The 14,992-nt window shown below is 36.5% G+C and overlaps 1 protein-coding gene across 1 annotated transcript in view; it reads right to left on the reverse strand.

The window, feature by feature from the left end:
* Positions 1–14,992, reverse strand: part of ZNF704 (zinc finger protein 704) — a 214,029-nt gene that overhangs the window by 166,002 nt on the left and 33,035 nt on the right. Inside the window, exon 2 of the mRNA XM_081266841.1 lies at positions 3,838–4,076. Coding sequence (XP_081122967.1) covers positions 3,838–4,076 — 239 coding nt within the window. The remainder of the gene's footprint in view (positions 1–3,837; positions 4,077–14,992) is intronic.

Genomic DNA, 14,992 nt, shown 5'->3' on the forward strand with positions numbered 1-14,992 from the left:
CATTCTCCTCCACAAAATCCTTCCTGTTGACTTAATAATATAATTAAAAAATTTTAAACACAATCCACATAACTCAACATGACCTGTCTCTTGCCTAATTTTCAAACCTCAAGTGTCCATCACCTGATGGATGGATAAATACAATGTGCTATATCCATGGAATGGAATATTACTTGGAAATAAAAGATGAAGTATTCGATGCTACAATGTGGATGAATCTTTAATGTGCTGTTTTTAAATTCCTGCTTTTATATTCTTAAAGCCTATTTTTCTTAACTCTCCATAAGGATCAATGAAGCTTATATTTTTCCCTAGAGAGACTTAAAATATACTACCTGTTTATAATTAGTTAATTCCTTATTCTCAATTCACAATCTTCCTGAATCAATGTTATAAAAACTTAAAGAGAGATCAGTCCTTTAGAGACTTAAGAGATTGCTGTCCCTACTGTTAGTATCGATATGTTTAGTATATGTTGCCCTCAATTTAAATTACTGCTCCCAAATATTCCTGAAAGGTGGGAAAAATTTTCTTAATTTCCAAAGAGAAACACTGCTTGGACATGTCTATGTCCAATGCCCTTTCTCTGTTTTATCCTCTGATGTGTGTGGGATAATTTGAGAAATATTTTGAGTACCTCAACTCTACAGTGTATTTGCCCCACCCAACCCCCCACCCTTCCACCACCCCCAAAAGAAAGCACTGTCTCTTCCTGAAATGAACTGGCAATACACATCAACTCCAAGGGTAAGTGAATTCTCAGACCTTACGATTTGTCCCTTACCAAGCCTAGGCAACTCACAAGGGAGAGACAGTTTGTGTTCTTTCATGACTTAGAGAATGTGTTCAATTACAACTAAAAAATAAATGTTAAAAAAAGGAATTAATCATGAAATACTTGGGCCAATAATCACTTACTATGCTTCACAGGAAGTTTTGGGTCCTATTAAAAAGTGAAGATTCCAGATGGTCTGTAGTTATAGACCCTGAGCTTCCAAAGAGCTGGCTTCTGCCTCCAGGGCATATTGCCTAGGGCACTTTCAAGAACAATCTGTGGGGGCAAGGAAAGTCTTGAACAACAAGGAGCTGACTGACTAAAGGTCCAGCTGCTGGGCTGCATCTGTGCCCAGGTCAAAATGCTCTAGGTTCTCCCAACCAATAACAGATCACAGCAAGGACACTAATGCAGGTCTCCCTGTGGGGCTGCCTAGAACACCTCCATCCATCCTCTTCTCCCTTCTCTGGGTTCAGACTTGCATTCAGGTCTGACTTCTGATCTCCCTCCAATCCTCTTCCCCTCTTCTCCAATCCTCTTCTCTTTTCTCCACTCCTGTTTCTCCCAGGAAAAGAAGTGCTTGTATGTTAATCCTGTCTTGGCATTTGCTTCTCTGATGACCCTGCCTAAAATCTGGATTCATAACTTATTTACTTAAATTTATACTTCTTGAAACTAGCAACTTTTAAACAGGTCCTCAGCAAATGGGTAACCAAACATGGATTTTAGAAAACAGACCTCAAATGCAGAGTTCTTCCTTCTCCACCCCATTCCTATTTGATGAAGACATGAATAAATTAGGCTTCTAAACAGATGTATCAAATTAAGTCTTTCTTAATATTAAGCATGCTCCTTTAATTACTAATTTGTTTAGTTCTAATGAGGAGTGAGCAAATTAGGAATGTTACTTGAAACTAGCTATTATGTATCTGTCCCTCTGATTTGACTACAAGCTCTTAGAGGGTGGGCACCCTCTCCTATTTGCTTTTTTATTATTTATTTATTTATTTATTTTTACCAAGTACCAGGTTCACTCATAACAGGTGCTCAATAAACGTCTGCTGAGCAGAAGCAGGAGAGATCAGTGATGTTCCAACCAGCAGTGTGTAAGAGGAGTACAGGTAGGGGCTCTCAGGCCTCTCTGAGGATGCGGAAAAGCAAATAAAATATCCTTGTTGTTTTCATTGTACAAACTATAGAAAATAACTTCAAGCTTCACTTTACAAACCATAGAAAGTAAAGTTCAACTCTCAGGTACAGTGGGGATGAGAAAAATGTAAAATGAGAAACATTACAGGAACCTGATGTTTAAACTGGATTTCGTATCAATGATATTTGGTCTAAAATGGTTATCCTGCCTCTGAGAATGGACCCAAACTTAATGTCTGAGTTTAGGAGAGTAAGTTGCAATAATCATATAGATTATCATACACATATAGATTGCATGCATATGTACCTACTTATTATATATTTTATAAGGCAAAGATATGTAGATCTCTTATTACCAATAAATTTCACTATACTTTAGATTTATTCAAACCCCATTATTTATGCATAACCAGATATAATTATATTGCACCTTAATAAACAAAAAAATATTGTTTCTTTCTGCCAATGAAAGAGTCTCTTTAAAACAAAATACTGATCATTTGTTTAGACAGTAGTAAGTTGCCATTTATTAAATAACATAATAAACAAATAGAAAAGAGTTTTAGAGTTATCTCATTGTATTATACTAAATTTCTGATTTGTTCATGACCAGTTTATTTTACCAACTGCTGGAATATTTGTGATCATTAAATTTTTACTATAGCCATGAAAACAAGTTTGTCAGTGGAGACCTCAAACAATGAATTTCTTGATTAGCATTTCCTGTAATATCTTTATACATCTAAATTATAGCTTGCTATTGGGGAATTTTTTCTGTACATGAATGGATTAAAAACCTAATTAATCTTGCCCCAGTGTTTAAGAACCACACAATAATACTGGCTTACTTTTGTACTTTTATATGCACTCAGTGAACATGAGAAGGTAGAAAGTATTACACACACCACACTCAGAAAAGGCAGAACACATTTCCTTTCTCCTCTTTTTATTATCTTCCCCAGAAGTTACTCTAAGTGGGTGAAATTGAGTCAAAATATACCTAGAATAATCCATGGCAATTTAAAATTATTAATTCTAGGCCTTTTAACATACACAATGGTCTATCGGAAAATTTTACATAAAATAAATCCTATAGAATTGCATGTTATCACTAAACTATCTGACACTGGGAAGTCTAATCCTTGCCCTATAGCTTAGGTAGGAAACCAAACCATAACTCTTCACATTTCAAATTGTCAACATGTCATCTTTCCTATGCATCAACAAATTAGTAGATACAAACTGAGGCACCTACCAGGCTCCGGGTGTGAGATAGCATTTCACAACGAAGCACAGTAAGAGGAATTAAATAATTTAACGTGTATTTTATGTGGGAAAAAAAATAGAAAAGCAAATAATTCTACCTAGTTAAACAGATGTAATGAATATGAAAATTATCAATTAAAGGTTAATAAAAACAAAGAGGCCTATAATTTTTGAGGTCTGACAAATTTGGTAGCAGTTTAGAATAATAGGTAATTTCTTAGAGAAGATACATTTGGTTGAACATAAATAGAAATAAATATTCTAATTACAAAAAGTGAACAGGTAGAAAAAGGATCATTTATTCCTTTCTCAAAGATACTGTTTTCCTCGCTTTTAAGTCCTACTATTCCTACATTGCATGTTTCATCATTACATATATATTTTTATATTTATTCTTTTGCTCATTATTCTATCAGAATCTAATATAACAACATTCTTTTCCAAAGTGATAGAGTTTCAACTACAGCATCCTCAAAGTCCATTCTGAAGAGCAAGGGCCACCTGATCCACTTCAGAGAAGCAACAGAAAAAAAACTCCAGACAGAAAACCCGAGGTAAGTCTGTCCTGGAGAGAGGCGGGGCAGAGACTGTGCATGCTCTCTACTAGCCTCCTGGGGCAGACACACACAAGATGCAAAAATTCTTACCTTGCTGGAGGGACATCAATATTAGAAGAAACGACTTTCCGTTTCTGCTCAAGGAGACAGATGGAACGAGTGTTTTCTTTTTCATGGTCAAGGACCCGACCAGCTTTTTTGGTGTCTGCTGTTTTCACATCTTCCTCCATGGCCAAGGAGAACAAGTGATGAGACATTTTCTTACTAGAGTCACGTTTCAAGTCCTCTGATTGAAATGTGAAGGCCATTTCCCGCTTAATGCTCCCCACCTGTGAAATGAAACAAGAAACTCTTACACAAATCATAACCAACACTGCAAAGTCATAGACAACTGGTGCATCTCTCATAACGCAAACAAAAGCATCACAATCATAAGAAATGCCTCTCTTTGAAGACTTGAAAGCATAAGACCTCTAATTTTTAAAAAATTGAATATTGTGTTCTCTTTTAAAACTGAAAAAGCATAAGTAAATTCTTAAATATTTCAGTTTCATGATCATGTTTAGTAAAGCCACACTTTATCTTTGACTACTAACAGTGACCTTAACCATACTGCCATTCAGGGAGAATTGTTTTTTATCCTTTATCCACCATCATTAAGATCTTTTTAAAATGTCTCCTAAAGCCTTATGATAAAGAAGCCAGACTAAATTTTCTTATCATTTTAAACTAAATGCAATGATTAAAGTACTTAAGACAAATGCAAAATTAAAACTCAGTAAGTTGAATCTCGTTTTTTCTGAATTTGTGATCATTGAAAAAGAAGATAAAAGTTGAAGGTCTTTTTAAGGTAACTGCTATTGAATGAAGTTTGGAGCAAAATTTTTCGACTCTTAAGTGAAAAAAAAAAAAAAAGAGTCAGAGGATCTGATAGTCCGAAGCCTCACCAATCAGTGAAGTGTATTTCAGAATACGCACACCTATAAGACATTTCCCACGCCCTCCTAAGTCAGTCCATCCCCTTTTGTGAAGTTCATCTCTAGAGTGCATTTGTGGAGTCATCCACCCAATTATACAGAAGATACACTTTTTTGTTCCTTTTAAATTTTAGGTAGGAGAAAAAGTGAAAAGACTTTGTTCAACTAGATTGAGGTTCACAGAATCCAAAGCTATAAACTTAAGGCATTTTCGGAATAGAATGAGAATGTGATTTTACTCATAGCAGAGTCTAGTATTAATGATAGAAATTCTCAGACTAAAGGAAAACTCAGATGAATGTGTGTTGAAGTCACAGGACCTGCCCATATAGAAGAATTTCCATAGTTTAGGGAACACTCAAAATCCACTTAGCTGGCACATGTCTTTCACAGGAACACACAGAGGTCTGAAGGGCATCACATCCTCTCGTCTCAGCCTGTCAGGCAAAGGGGAAGTCCACCTTCCCGTGGTTTTTCCATCAGGCAAATGTTAGCCACTTTGGGTCCACTTGCAACTCATTAAAAAGTCACCACATTTCTTAGAATGCTTTAATGAAATAAGGGGCCAAGGAAAACAAATGTCTGCTTTTAAGTGCTGTTTTAATGATATCAATATACACAGAACGGAATAAAAAAAAATGTTCACACTTCTAAAAAGACAATGAAAATTCTATAAAAACGTAGTTTAGAAAATTGGTGAATAGAATTAAATATTTAAAATATCCATCATTAACCAATATTCTATTCATCTCTTTCTGTCTGTATGTGGAGGTGATAGAGAGGTGGTTTCCACTTCTTGACCAACCCTGTTCCAGCCTACGCTGCAACTAGAATCCTCTAAACACAAGGCAAAAAAGACAACAATGAAGGCCTCAATTTTGATGATTATCAATTGGTTCCCTCAAGTGTCAGGTATTATTACACTAATTAAATATGTAAGTAGTCAGCAGTATTAATCTGAGATAATAATTGAGATCCTCGCTTCTCCTAGGGCCAACTGGACTTGATTAAATGGATTTCATCCAACATTTAAAGGAGGGGCACCACATTAGAGGAAGTGTAGTTTTTAGCTTTGCAATTTTAGAGAGAAAAACCTTAAGTAATAAATACAAATTGAATACATTTCCTACAGAAATGTTGTTATAATTGTATGCCATGCTCTTAGCTAAGGTTTCATAATAAATTATAGTAGTATTCCACAATGCAAGATATAAATCTTCTGAAATACTTTCTAAACAAAAAACTAATTGCTCAACAGTAACCAGGGGATTTTAGCAATGGAATGGATTGTAAAGGCAACTGAACCCTGACTTCTGGTTTAAATGTGGAATTACAGTGACTAGAAATGATCGAAGACGACCAAAAATAACTGTGGAGATGAGTAGATATTAAATCCATTGTTTTGTGCCTTATGCTGTGTGCAGTGCTGGTGGAGGGGCTGGATGGCAGGTGTAAATAGTCATAATCTCTCTGTGCTTTAAATCTTAACCTTTATGTATTATATGTCCCTTTTAATGTCCTTTTATTCATATCAAGTATCATATTGAAAAGTTAAAAAATAAAACAGGAGAGTTCACAGGAGAGAAGAAAGTGGAAAGAATACATGATGTCAAACCTTGGATAGATCTTGGATAGCCGGGCTCAGAAATGGCCCAGAGAAACAGGGTGGTGTCTGAAGGAGTGCTGGACAAGGGAGTGTGAGGTGAAGGACACAGCTGAAGGCTGAGAAAGGCTGGCAGGAACAGAAGGGGGACAGGCCCACCCCCAGTTTTTCCACATGAACACTGATTGGATCTTTTATTAGATCAGTAGAAGAAAGAAGCAAAAAGAAGATACAAACCCATTTGTCTGGGATTTCCAGAAAAGGGAACTCTATAGTTACAGGGAACAAACCAATGACTGCCCATGGATGGAGGTGGGAGCAGAAACTGATGCAACTGGACATGAGGGAACTTTCTGAAGCGATAGGAATGTTCTAGAACTAGACTGCAGTGATGTCTATATAAGCTGCAAGTTTATTAAAATTCAGTGAACTGTATTCTTAACAATGGAATGTATGTTAAAAAAATGGAATGTAAATTATGCCTCAATAGGGCTATTTACTTTCTCTTCTCATTCTTCGACCACATTGTGAATGAAAAACTTTGTATCGATAAGAAATACTACTTTATATTTAACTGTTTTTGTGAACTCATAAACAATTAAGCAGGAGCAATCCAAGAGATTGTGCAGTCTCACTGAAACATTTTACTCTTCAATGTCTTGTAGAACTTAAATATATTTTTCACTGTAATAAAGGCTTACTACAAAATATACACCTGATAAAATTCAATGAAAAACAGTGTGTAAGGGAGAGCTTGCTATTCTTCACCACTGTCCTCTCTCTAGGAGTAGTCAGGTCCACTCCTAGAGAGAACAGATTTTTACAGTTTATTATAAAATCTCAAATTACCTACAATGCATTAAATACCTCTGTGTGCAACCTTTTTATTACTTGACAATATATCATGAGCATTGTTTCATATGAATAGTACATATAGTAAACTTTAAACACTATAACAGTTCATGAAATGGTATATTTTTACCAACTCCTTCTTGATAGACACTGAAATATTTTCAATTTGTCATTAAAAATGAATATTAAACATATCTTTATGTGCTTTGTGCAAGAATTTTGCAGGAAAAATTCCTGAAGTGTGGAATTGCTGAATTAAACAACCTAAGTTTTCTTTAATGAATGTACAAAGTATTGGGATACCTACAAAATGGATATACCATGAAGTCACTAAGTAGATGGACATCCAAATATACCCATAGTCTATTAAGGGTAACATGACCTATTAGAGGTATGCAAGTTGTAAATCATGTTAAGGATGATTTCACTGGATTTAAAAAACATAATTAAATGCCAAGATGCTACACACTTTAGGGAACAGAATACTGAATGGGTCAAATGAGTGCTTTCACTTTGTTTCATATATAGCTAGACAGACACATAGAAAGAGTAACCACTTTTAAGTAAGAAGAGTAGAGGAGGGCTTTATTTAAAAATAGAGAATTTAAAATAATGAGACAGAGTTCAAGATTTGCAGAAAATAAGAAAAATGCTCTACCCTTTTTAAAAAAATATATAAGGTAATTGGCATTCTCAAATATTACTGATGGGAATGTACATATTTTAGAAGGCTAACCTGGAAAAAAATAGCAAAATCTAACTCTTTCTTTTTCCCATAAAGATAGAACAAATATAATAAATAAATAATAATAATTTATAATAATAAATTATATTTGTTCTACCTTTATGGGAAAAAGAAAGATTACACAAAGATATTTATCACAGAAATGCTAAAGTATTAAAAAACAGAAACTAAGTATTCATCAATAATTTGGGGGCTAAATATACATAAATAATGTGCTAAAAAACAAAGACATATCTCTACATTAACTGACACAAGGAAGAAATTTAACATGTATATTATAAAAAGGAGATTACAAATGAGAATATGTGCTCTTAGAAGAAATGCATATATGTAAAGAAATAATTCTAAAAGGATATTCTAAAATGTTAACTTTTTTCTTTGGGGACAGACATATAACCAAATTTCACCATCTTGTTTGTAAGTTTTTTCAATACCCATATATAGTTTGGTATTTTAAAACTACAATGTTATCTTATTATTAGAAATTACTTTTTTATATAATTAACTTTTTTCAAATCTAACATTTATATAATATTTTTGTTCTATTAGCTTCAGTTGTTAGATACATATAATTTTGTTTTGTTTTGTACCAAGGATTGAACTCGGAGGCACTCAACTGAGCCACATCCCCAGCCCTATATTGTATTTTATTTAGAGACCGAGTCTCACTGAGTTGTTTAGTACCTCACTGTTGCTGAGGCTGGCTTTGAACTTGCAATCCTCCTGCCTCAGCCCAGCCATATATGTGTATTTTTTAAAGGAAAAAAAACATAGTGGTGTATGCCTGTAATCCCAGGGGCTGGGTGGGAGGCTGAGATAGGAGAATTGTGAGTTCAAAGCCAACCCTCAGCAACGGTGAGGCGTTAAGCAACTCAGTGAAACCTTGTCTTTAAATTAAAAAAAAAATGAATTGCCTAAAATAATGTATCCACAGGCACTCTAACATTATCAGCACCTTTCAGCTTTATTATGCTGCAATAACTACCACTGGATTCGTTCTTCCTGCCCAGCACACAAGCCCTTCCTATAGCACATCAACACACATATTACCCAGTGTAATTTCTTGTAAAGAAACAAAAGCTTCAATGTTCAATTATATGAGAATACCCCCAATTACCAATTACCAACCGACAAATAAAACTCGGAATTTTTATTTCAATGAACCAGCTTTTGTTTTTCCAGAAGATAATCAGTGTATGTGTAAATATTATATACTTGGGGAAATTGCAGTTTCTTAACAAGAAGTTCACAGGATCTATTTCAGGCTTGAATTTCTCTAAATGGTGTCCTTTGTAAATTGGATGCAACTTTCTAAGACAGGGACTGGAGCTCATCAGCTTTTCTCAATACAAAACATCTGGTTTTCATAGGAAGATTCTAACAGCACAACAGGAAAGAGGACGGCTTCCGACACCACCCCACTTACTTGATCACTCCATCCTTCCATCTACACCCAAGTACACTCCAGGCAACCTCAATCCATCCTTCCATCTATACCCAAGTACACTCCAGGCAACCTCAATCCTAACAACCTCCCTACAGATGCCAAAAAGCATGCGTCAACACTTAACTCCTGGAAATTGTTTTCAGTTACCTCAACCCTATCAGATCCATGGAGCTGGCTCTAAAGATGAAGTGGATTTTCCAGGAATAATCTGCAGAAAGACAACCCATTTGCTTTGGGGACTTTCCGGATGCTAAGAAAGTATTACAGAAACTCTGGAAAAGGGCATGAAGTTCTCCTAGGGAGAAGACAGTGAAGGAAAGTGAGTGGTCCCCTGTCTAAGGAACTCTGCAAAGATTCTGCCATTCACCAGGAAACCAGGAAATCACACCTGACAAATTTGAGAAGATTTTTTTTTCCATTTTAAGAGTATGTATCATACATTAGGATTTATTCAAAGAAGTTGCTTTTATAATACATAATAATACACATGAGATGTTTAAGGACTGATGACAGTGACATCAACCATCATATGGATCATGGAACCATGTCACAAAAGGAAAAGCAAAACTTACATTAATAGCAGCAACAACTGATTCTATTAATTTAAAACATCACTGTTAAGACTCATGCTCAAAGATCAGAATCTTGAGTGAACTGAAAAATCTACATCCCACAAAAGTTGACAGAACTCTATTTCTTACTCCAGATTAAATTCTTCAAATCTTATGCCAGGAATGTATACACAAACACACACACACACACACACACACACACACACACACACTAAATAAATTGGATGGCCAGTCTATCCAGTTCCAATAATAGAACCACTTTAAAAATGACTGCTTCCACCAGGTGCAGTGTTGCCCACCTGTAATCTCAGTGGCTCAGGAGGATTGCAAGTTTAAGGCCAGTCTCTGCAGTTTAGCAAGGTCCCATCTCAAAATATAACAAACAAACAAAAAAGGGCTGGGGATATGACTCAAAAATAGAGCACTCCTGAGTTCATTCCCAGTATACCCTCCCTCCAAAAAAAATAAAGATAATTGCTCCCAACTACTAACTAGCCTTAGTAGAGGTATTTCCTGGAAGGGGATATTCCCTTATCTCTGAAAAAACTGAAGTGTTTGTTTGACTGCTTTTTTTCTCAAGTGCATTATTTTTCTACACTGAGACAGAGTGTATCTATAAAAATAACACTAGTTTGGTGGTGGTGGTGATGGGGTTAGAAGTAAAACTTAATGTGACAGAGTTAAGACTCCATGAGGTTCTGGCATTAGACATTCAAACCACACAACTGCACTATCTCAGCAATCAATGTTGTTAGTGCTGGGTTTACTATAGCAAGTTTCAACTTTAATTTTCTGACAAATTAATATTCAACAAAGCATGACTTGGCCTGGTTAATGGCAGATTAGTCAGAAGTACATTTAGGATGGAAAGTTATTGCAAAACTCTCTAGTGAAAAGAATGCTTGGCGAAGTTTCAGACCTTCTATTAACATTATGTAACCGAGAACACACAACTTAAGCATTTAAAAAAAAAATCCTATGGGAAAATAAACAAGGAGAGAAATGAATTACAGTAGATGGGGTAGAGAGAGAAGATGGGAGGGGAGGGGAGGGGGATAGTAGGGGATAGGAAAGGTAGCAGAATACAACAATTACTAATAGGGCATTATGTAAAATTGTGGATGTGTAACCGACGTGATTCTGCAATCTGCATTTGGGGTAAAATTGGGGGTTCATAACCCACTTCAATCTAATGTATGAAATATGATATGTCAAGAGCTTTGTAATGTTGTGAACAACCAATAAAAAGAAAAAAAAAGAAAAAAAATCCTTTCAGGAAAAAGCTTGAATAAAAATAGCCATTTCTATAAAGTCCAACATTAAGTTCAAGCTCAGCTAAGTTCGTTTATACATTTCTTCCAACCAAATGTAAGGACAGAGGGGAAAAATCAATATCAATGTGGGTCAACTTTATTGGATTTAACTTCAGGATACAGAATTTTGAACTAATCACATTAGTTAATTAGATATTCCATTTGTTTTAGATAATTCAAAGTTTAACTCAGTCAATCACATCCAATCCATATGAAAATCCTGTGGATTTACCTTCGGGTATGTCTACAATCCAATCGCTTTCCACCACCTCCAGTTACTACTCAGCTTTCATAACGTGTAATGATACACATTAAATGTGTGTGGGGCCACCATTGTGTCTTGCCTAAATTTGTAGGACAATGTCCTCATTGGATTCCTGTTTTCATCCTTCCCCTACCCCCTCCAACTCCCCGGTTCCTCCTTAAGCCAGCCTTAACCCTTTATCCTAGAGTCAGTCATGCCATCCTATGCTCAGAAAACTCCAATGGCTCCCTATTTTCCCCAGAACAAAAGCTAGTCCTTGCAGGTGACCTCCACAGCCTCATAATATCTGTCCCTTCTATCAATTTACTCCCTTCTCCTACCTACTCTCACCTCTATCCCTGCTTTAGTTTGGATCTAGAATGTCGCGCACAGGCCCATATGTTAAAGGTTGGTCCCAGGGTAGCACTAGTGGGAGATGGTAGAAACTCCAAATGGTGAGGCCTAGAGGGAGGGCTTCCAGTCACTGAGGAGTGGGCCCTAGAAGGGGATATTGAGACATCTTCCTGTTTCTTGCTCATTCCTGGCCATGAGGTGAATGGGCTTTCTCTACCATGCAATCCCACCATGATGTTCTGCTTCATCATAGGACCAAAAACAATGGACCGAAACCTTCAAAACCATAAGCCTTTCCTCTTTTTAAGTTAATTGTATCAGGTACTTTGTAACAGTAATGAAAAGCTAACACAATCCTCTTACCTGGGAATGCCAGGCACATCACTGCCTCAGGGGTTTTTCACTTGCTGCCCCATCTTCCTGGAAAGGTTTTCCCTCAAATATATATATTGCTTGCTTCCTTACCTTGTCTTTGCTCAAAAATCTCTTTCTTATTGAAGTCAATCTTGACTACCCTATATAAAATTTCAATGTTCCCTTCCCATTGCTTATTCCCATATATATATATATGATCTGTAGTACTTATCATTTTATTACAAATTGTATAATTATTTTCATGCTGATTGTCTGGGCTCTTATACCATAATATTAGGTTTTTGGTTTTTATTTTTTATTTTTTTGCTTTTGTTACTGATGTATCCCTGAAACATTAGAAGAATATCTGAAACAGGGTGGTGGACCCTCCTGTGGAATAAATTAATAAGTTTCAGGTGATTAAATGCATTAAATGGCAGCCTTACTAACAGAAGTCTGAGGAGGATGGATGCTAAGTTCTTAGAGCTGTCAAGTGTGAGGTCACAGAACCCCTCAGTAACTTCCTAAGCTACAAACAGTGAAATAGTAGATTGGACTATAATTTTTGAAAGAAATAGGTAAAGAATAAATACAGAATGATCACCATCTTGATCTTCTCCTTATCAAAGTTTTCAACTTTATTTTATGGAAGTCTTTATGTCCAGGAATGCAATCATTACTTTATAATAAAATCTGTGGAGACAATGGAGTCTTCCCTATAGCACTTCTGCTCACCTGTCTGTGGTTCACAGTAAACCCAGTCCACTCACCCCCCTAGTGAGTGCTAACATTTACAGTCAAAAGTAATAATAATAATAAATGCCACCTTTATTTCTTCCACATTTAGATTATAGTGGCTATATTGTACAGACAGAATTCAGGCCCTACCCAAGGTTTTTTTGTCTTCTTGTTGTTCTGTAAATTTTTTCTGAAGGAGTACAGACAGCTGTTTTACTGAGGACTGAGGAAAAGCTGGTATACACAAGGTCTGCCCCCACCAATACCTGTGCTGGCTACACACAGCTTTGCTGCCTGCCCAGAGAAGTTGGGACACTGGATTCAGTAAAGACCTTCTGTCTCGGACTTTTCCCCACTGGAGCAACTCCTAAGGGATCCCACAGTCTCTTCTCACCTGAACCCTTCCTACTCAACCCCAGCAACACTAAACAGAGGGGCTGCTCTGGAGACATAAACTTCATAGGAACTTTTCTGAGCTCCTACTAGAGCCCATCTCTCTCTCTCCAAAAGCCCCCTTTCCTCCTCCCCTACAGGGAATCTTTGAGCTCCTCTGTTAGCACCCAGTCTAATCAACACAACAGGGCAAGTCCAATAAACACACTGCTGCAGAGTCAGTACTTCAGAGTTGGTTTTCTTCATGGGTTAAACAGTTACTTGCAGATGAACTGGGAACCAGACCGCACTTTGAAATATACTTTCTCTGATCAAACCACACACACATTTCAAAAAGAGCAGTTACAATAGAACTTCCGGGTGTGTTGGAGAATGAACTTCTGATACATGTAAACAAAAGGTCAAATCAATTCTTGAAAAGAATATTGCACAATTTCTCTTGGCATCTTCCAGGAATCTGACAATCTGGAAGAGACCCAGACTTGTATGTTAATTGGTCACAGAGACTGCTCAGGTAAGCAAGTCAGGCTTTGTGCCCAGGAGAAAGTAGAGAAAATCAGGAAAAGAGGGGAGGAGGGTGAAGGAAAGGGAGAAGTGGGGGACTTCTTAAGTAAATAGGAAGAGAAGGCAGGGGGTACTGGGACAGGCATGGGAAAGAACTGCCTCCTCCCCCATCAAATTCCACTAGCAGTTTAGAGAGCTTATAGCTTGGAGGCCTGGTCTCAGATCTCTCTCCCCATAATCATAATCATCACCTTCCCCACTACACCTTTTCTGGTTGGTTGGTTGATTTTTTTTTTAACCTAAACTGATTTCAACTTCTTCCAACCAAAAGAGTTGTACTAACTAACCCAGTGCCTTTAATTCCTTTGGCAATAAGAACTAGAAATACAATTTTTTCAAATTCATCCATGGTTGTCACAGTCTCATACAACATCTTTAAGTTTTCAGAACATATTAGAAGCAGATTTTAAGTAAAAAAGAATATTGGTTGCTGAGGGTTTTTCTTTCAATATGCATTTCATTTAAAATACAATTTATCATTCCTTTGGGCAGTAAACAGCAAGCGAAATTAAAAACTAAAGTTGAAAACTGATGAATACACATTTAAGCTTGGATTGTGCTGTTAATTCACAATTATTTTCCTAGATGAACAGATGACTAAATAAAATCTGTTAATAAATGCAGCTCGAGTGTATTCAAGAAATTTCGGCGACACATATTAGAATAAATTTGTATATCTGTTCATCATAAATGTAATTCTCTATAATAAAGGTCTTAATGGTGTACAAAAGAGTAGATGGGAATATGAGAGGGAAGTATCTCCTACTTCAACGCTGAGACTTTCCATAAGAAGGGAGATGATTCAAAAGAACTGGGCTAATGTATGATAAATGAGTATAGGAAGACCTTTTCATAAAGGGGTGTGCTCCAGGCTGGGGATGCAGCTCAGTGGGAGAGCATGTGCTTAGCATGCACAAGACCCAGGGTTTGATCCCTAGCACTGTTTAAAAAAAAAAAAAAAAAAAAAAAAAAGTAGTTGCTGTGCTCCAGGGAACCCTGCCTTGCTGCCTGTGAGCTGCTAAGCTGACCGTAATAAATATGAGGGGCAGTGGGGGGTGGGGGGAGAGTGCGCACACACATGTATAAATG

The sequence above is a fragment of the Spermophilus citellus genome (genome assembly GCF_964194105.1).
Source record: "Spermophilus citellus genome assembly, chromosome: 14".
Taxonomy (NCBI): domain Eukaryota; kingdom Metazoa; phylum Chordata; class Mammalia; order Rodentia; family Sciuridae; genus Spermophilus; species Spermophilus citellus.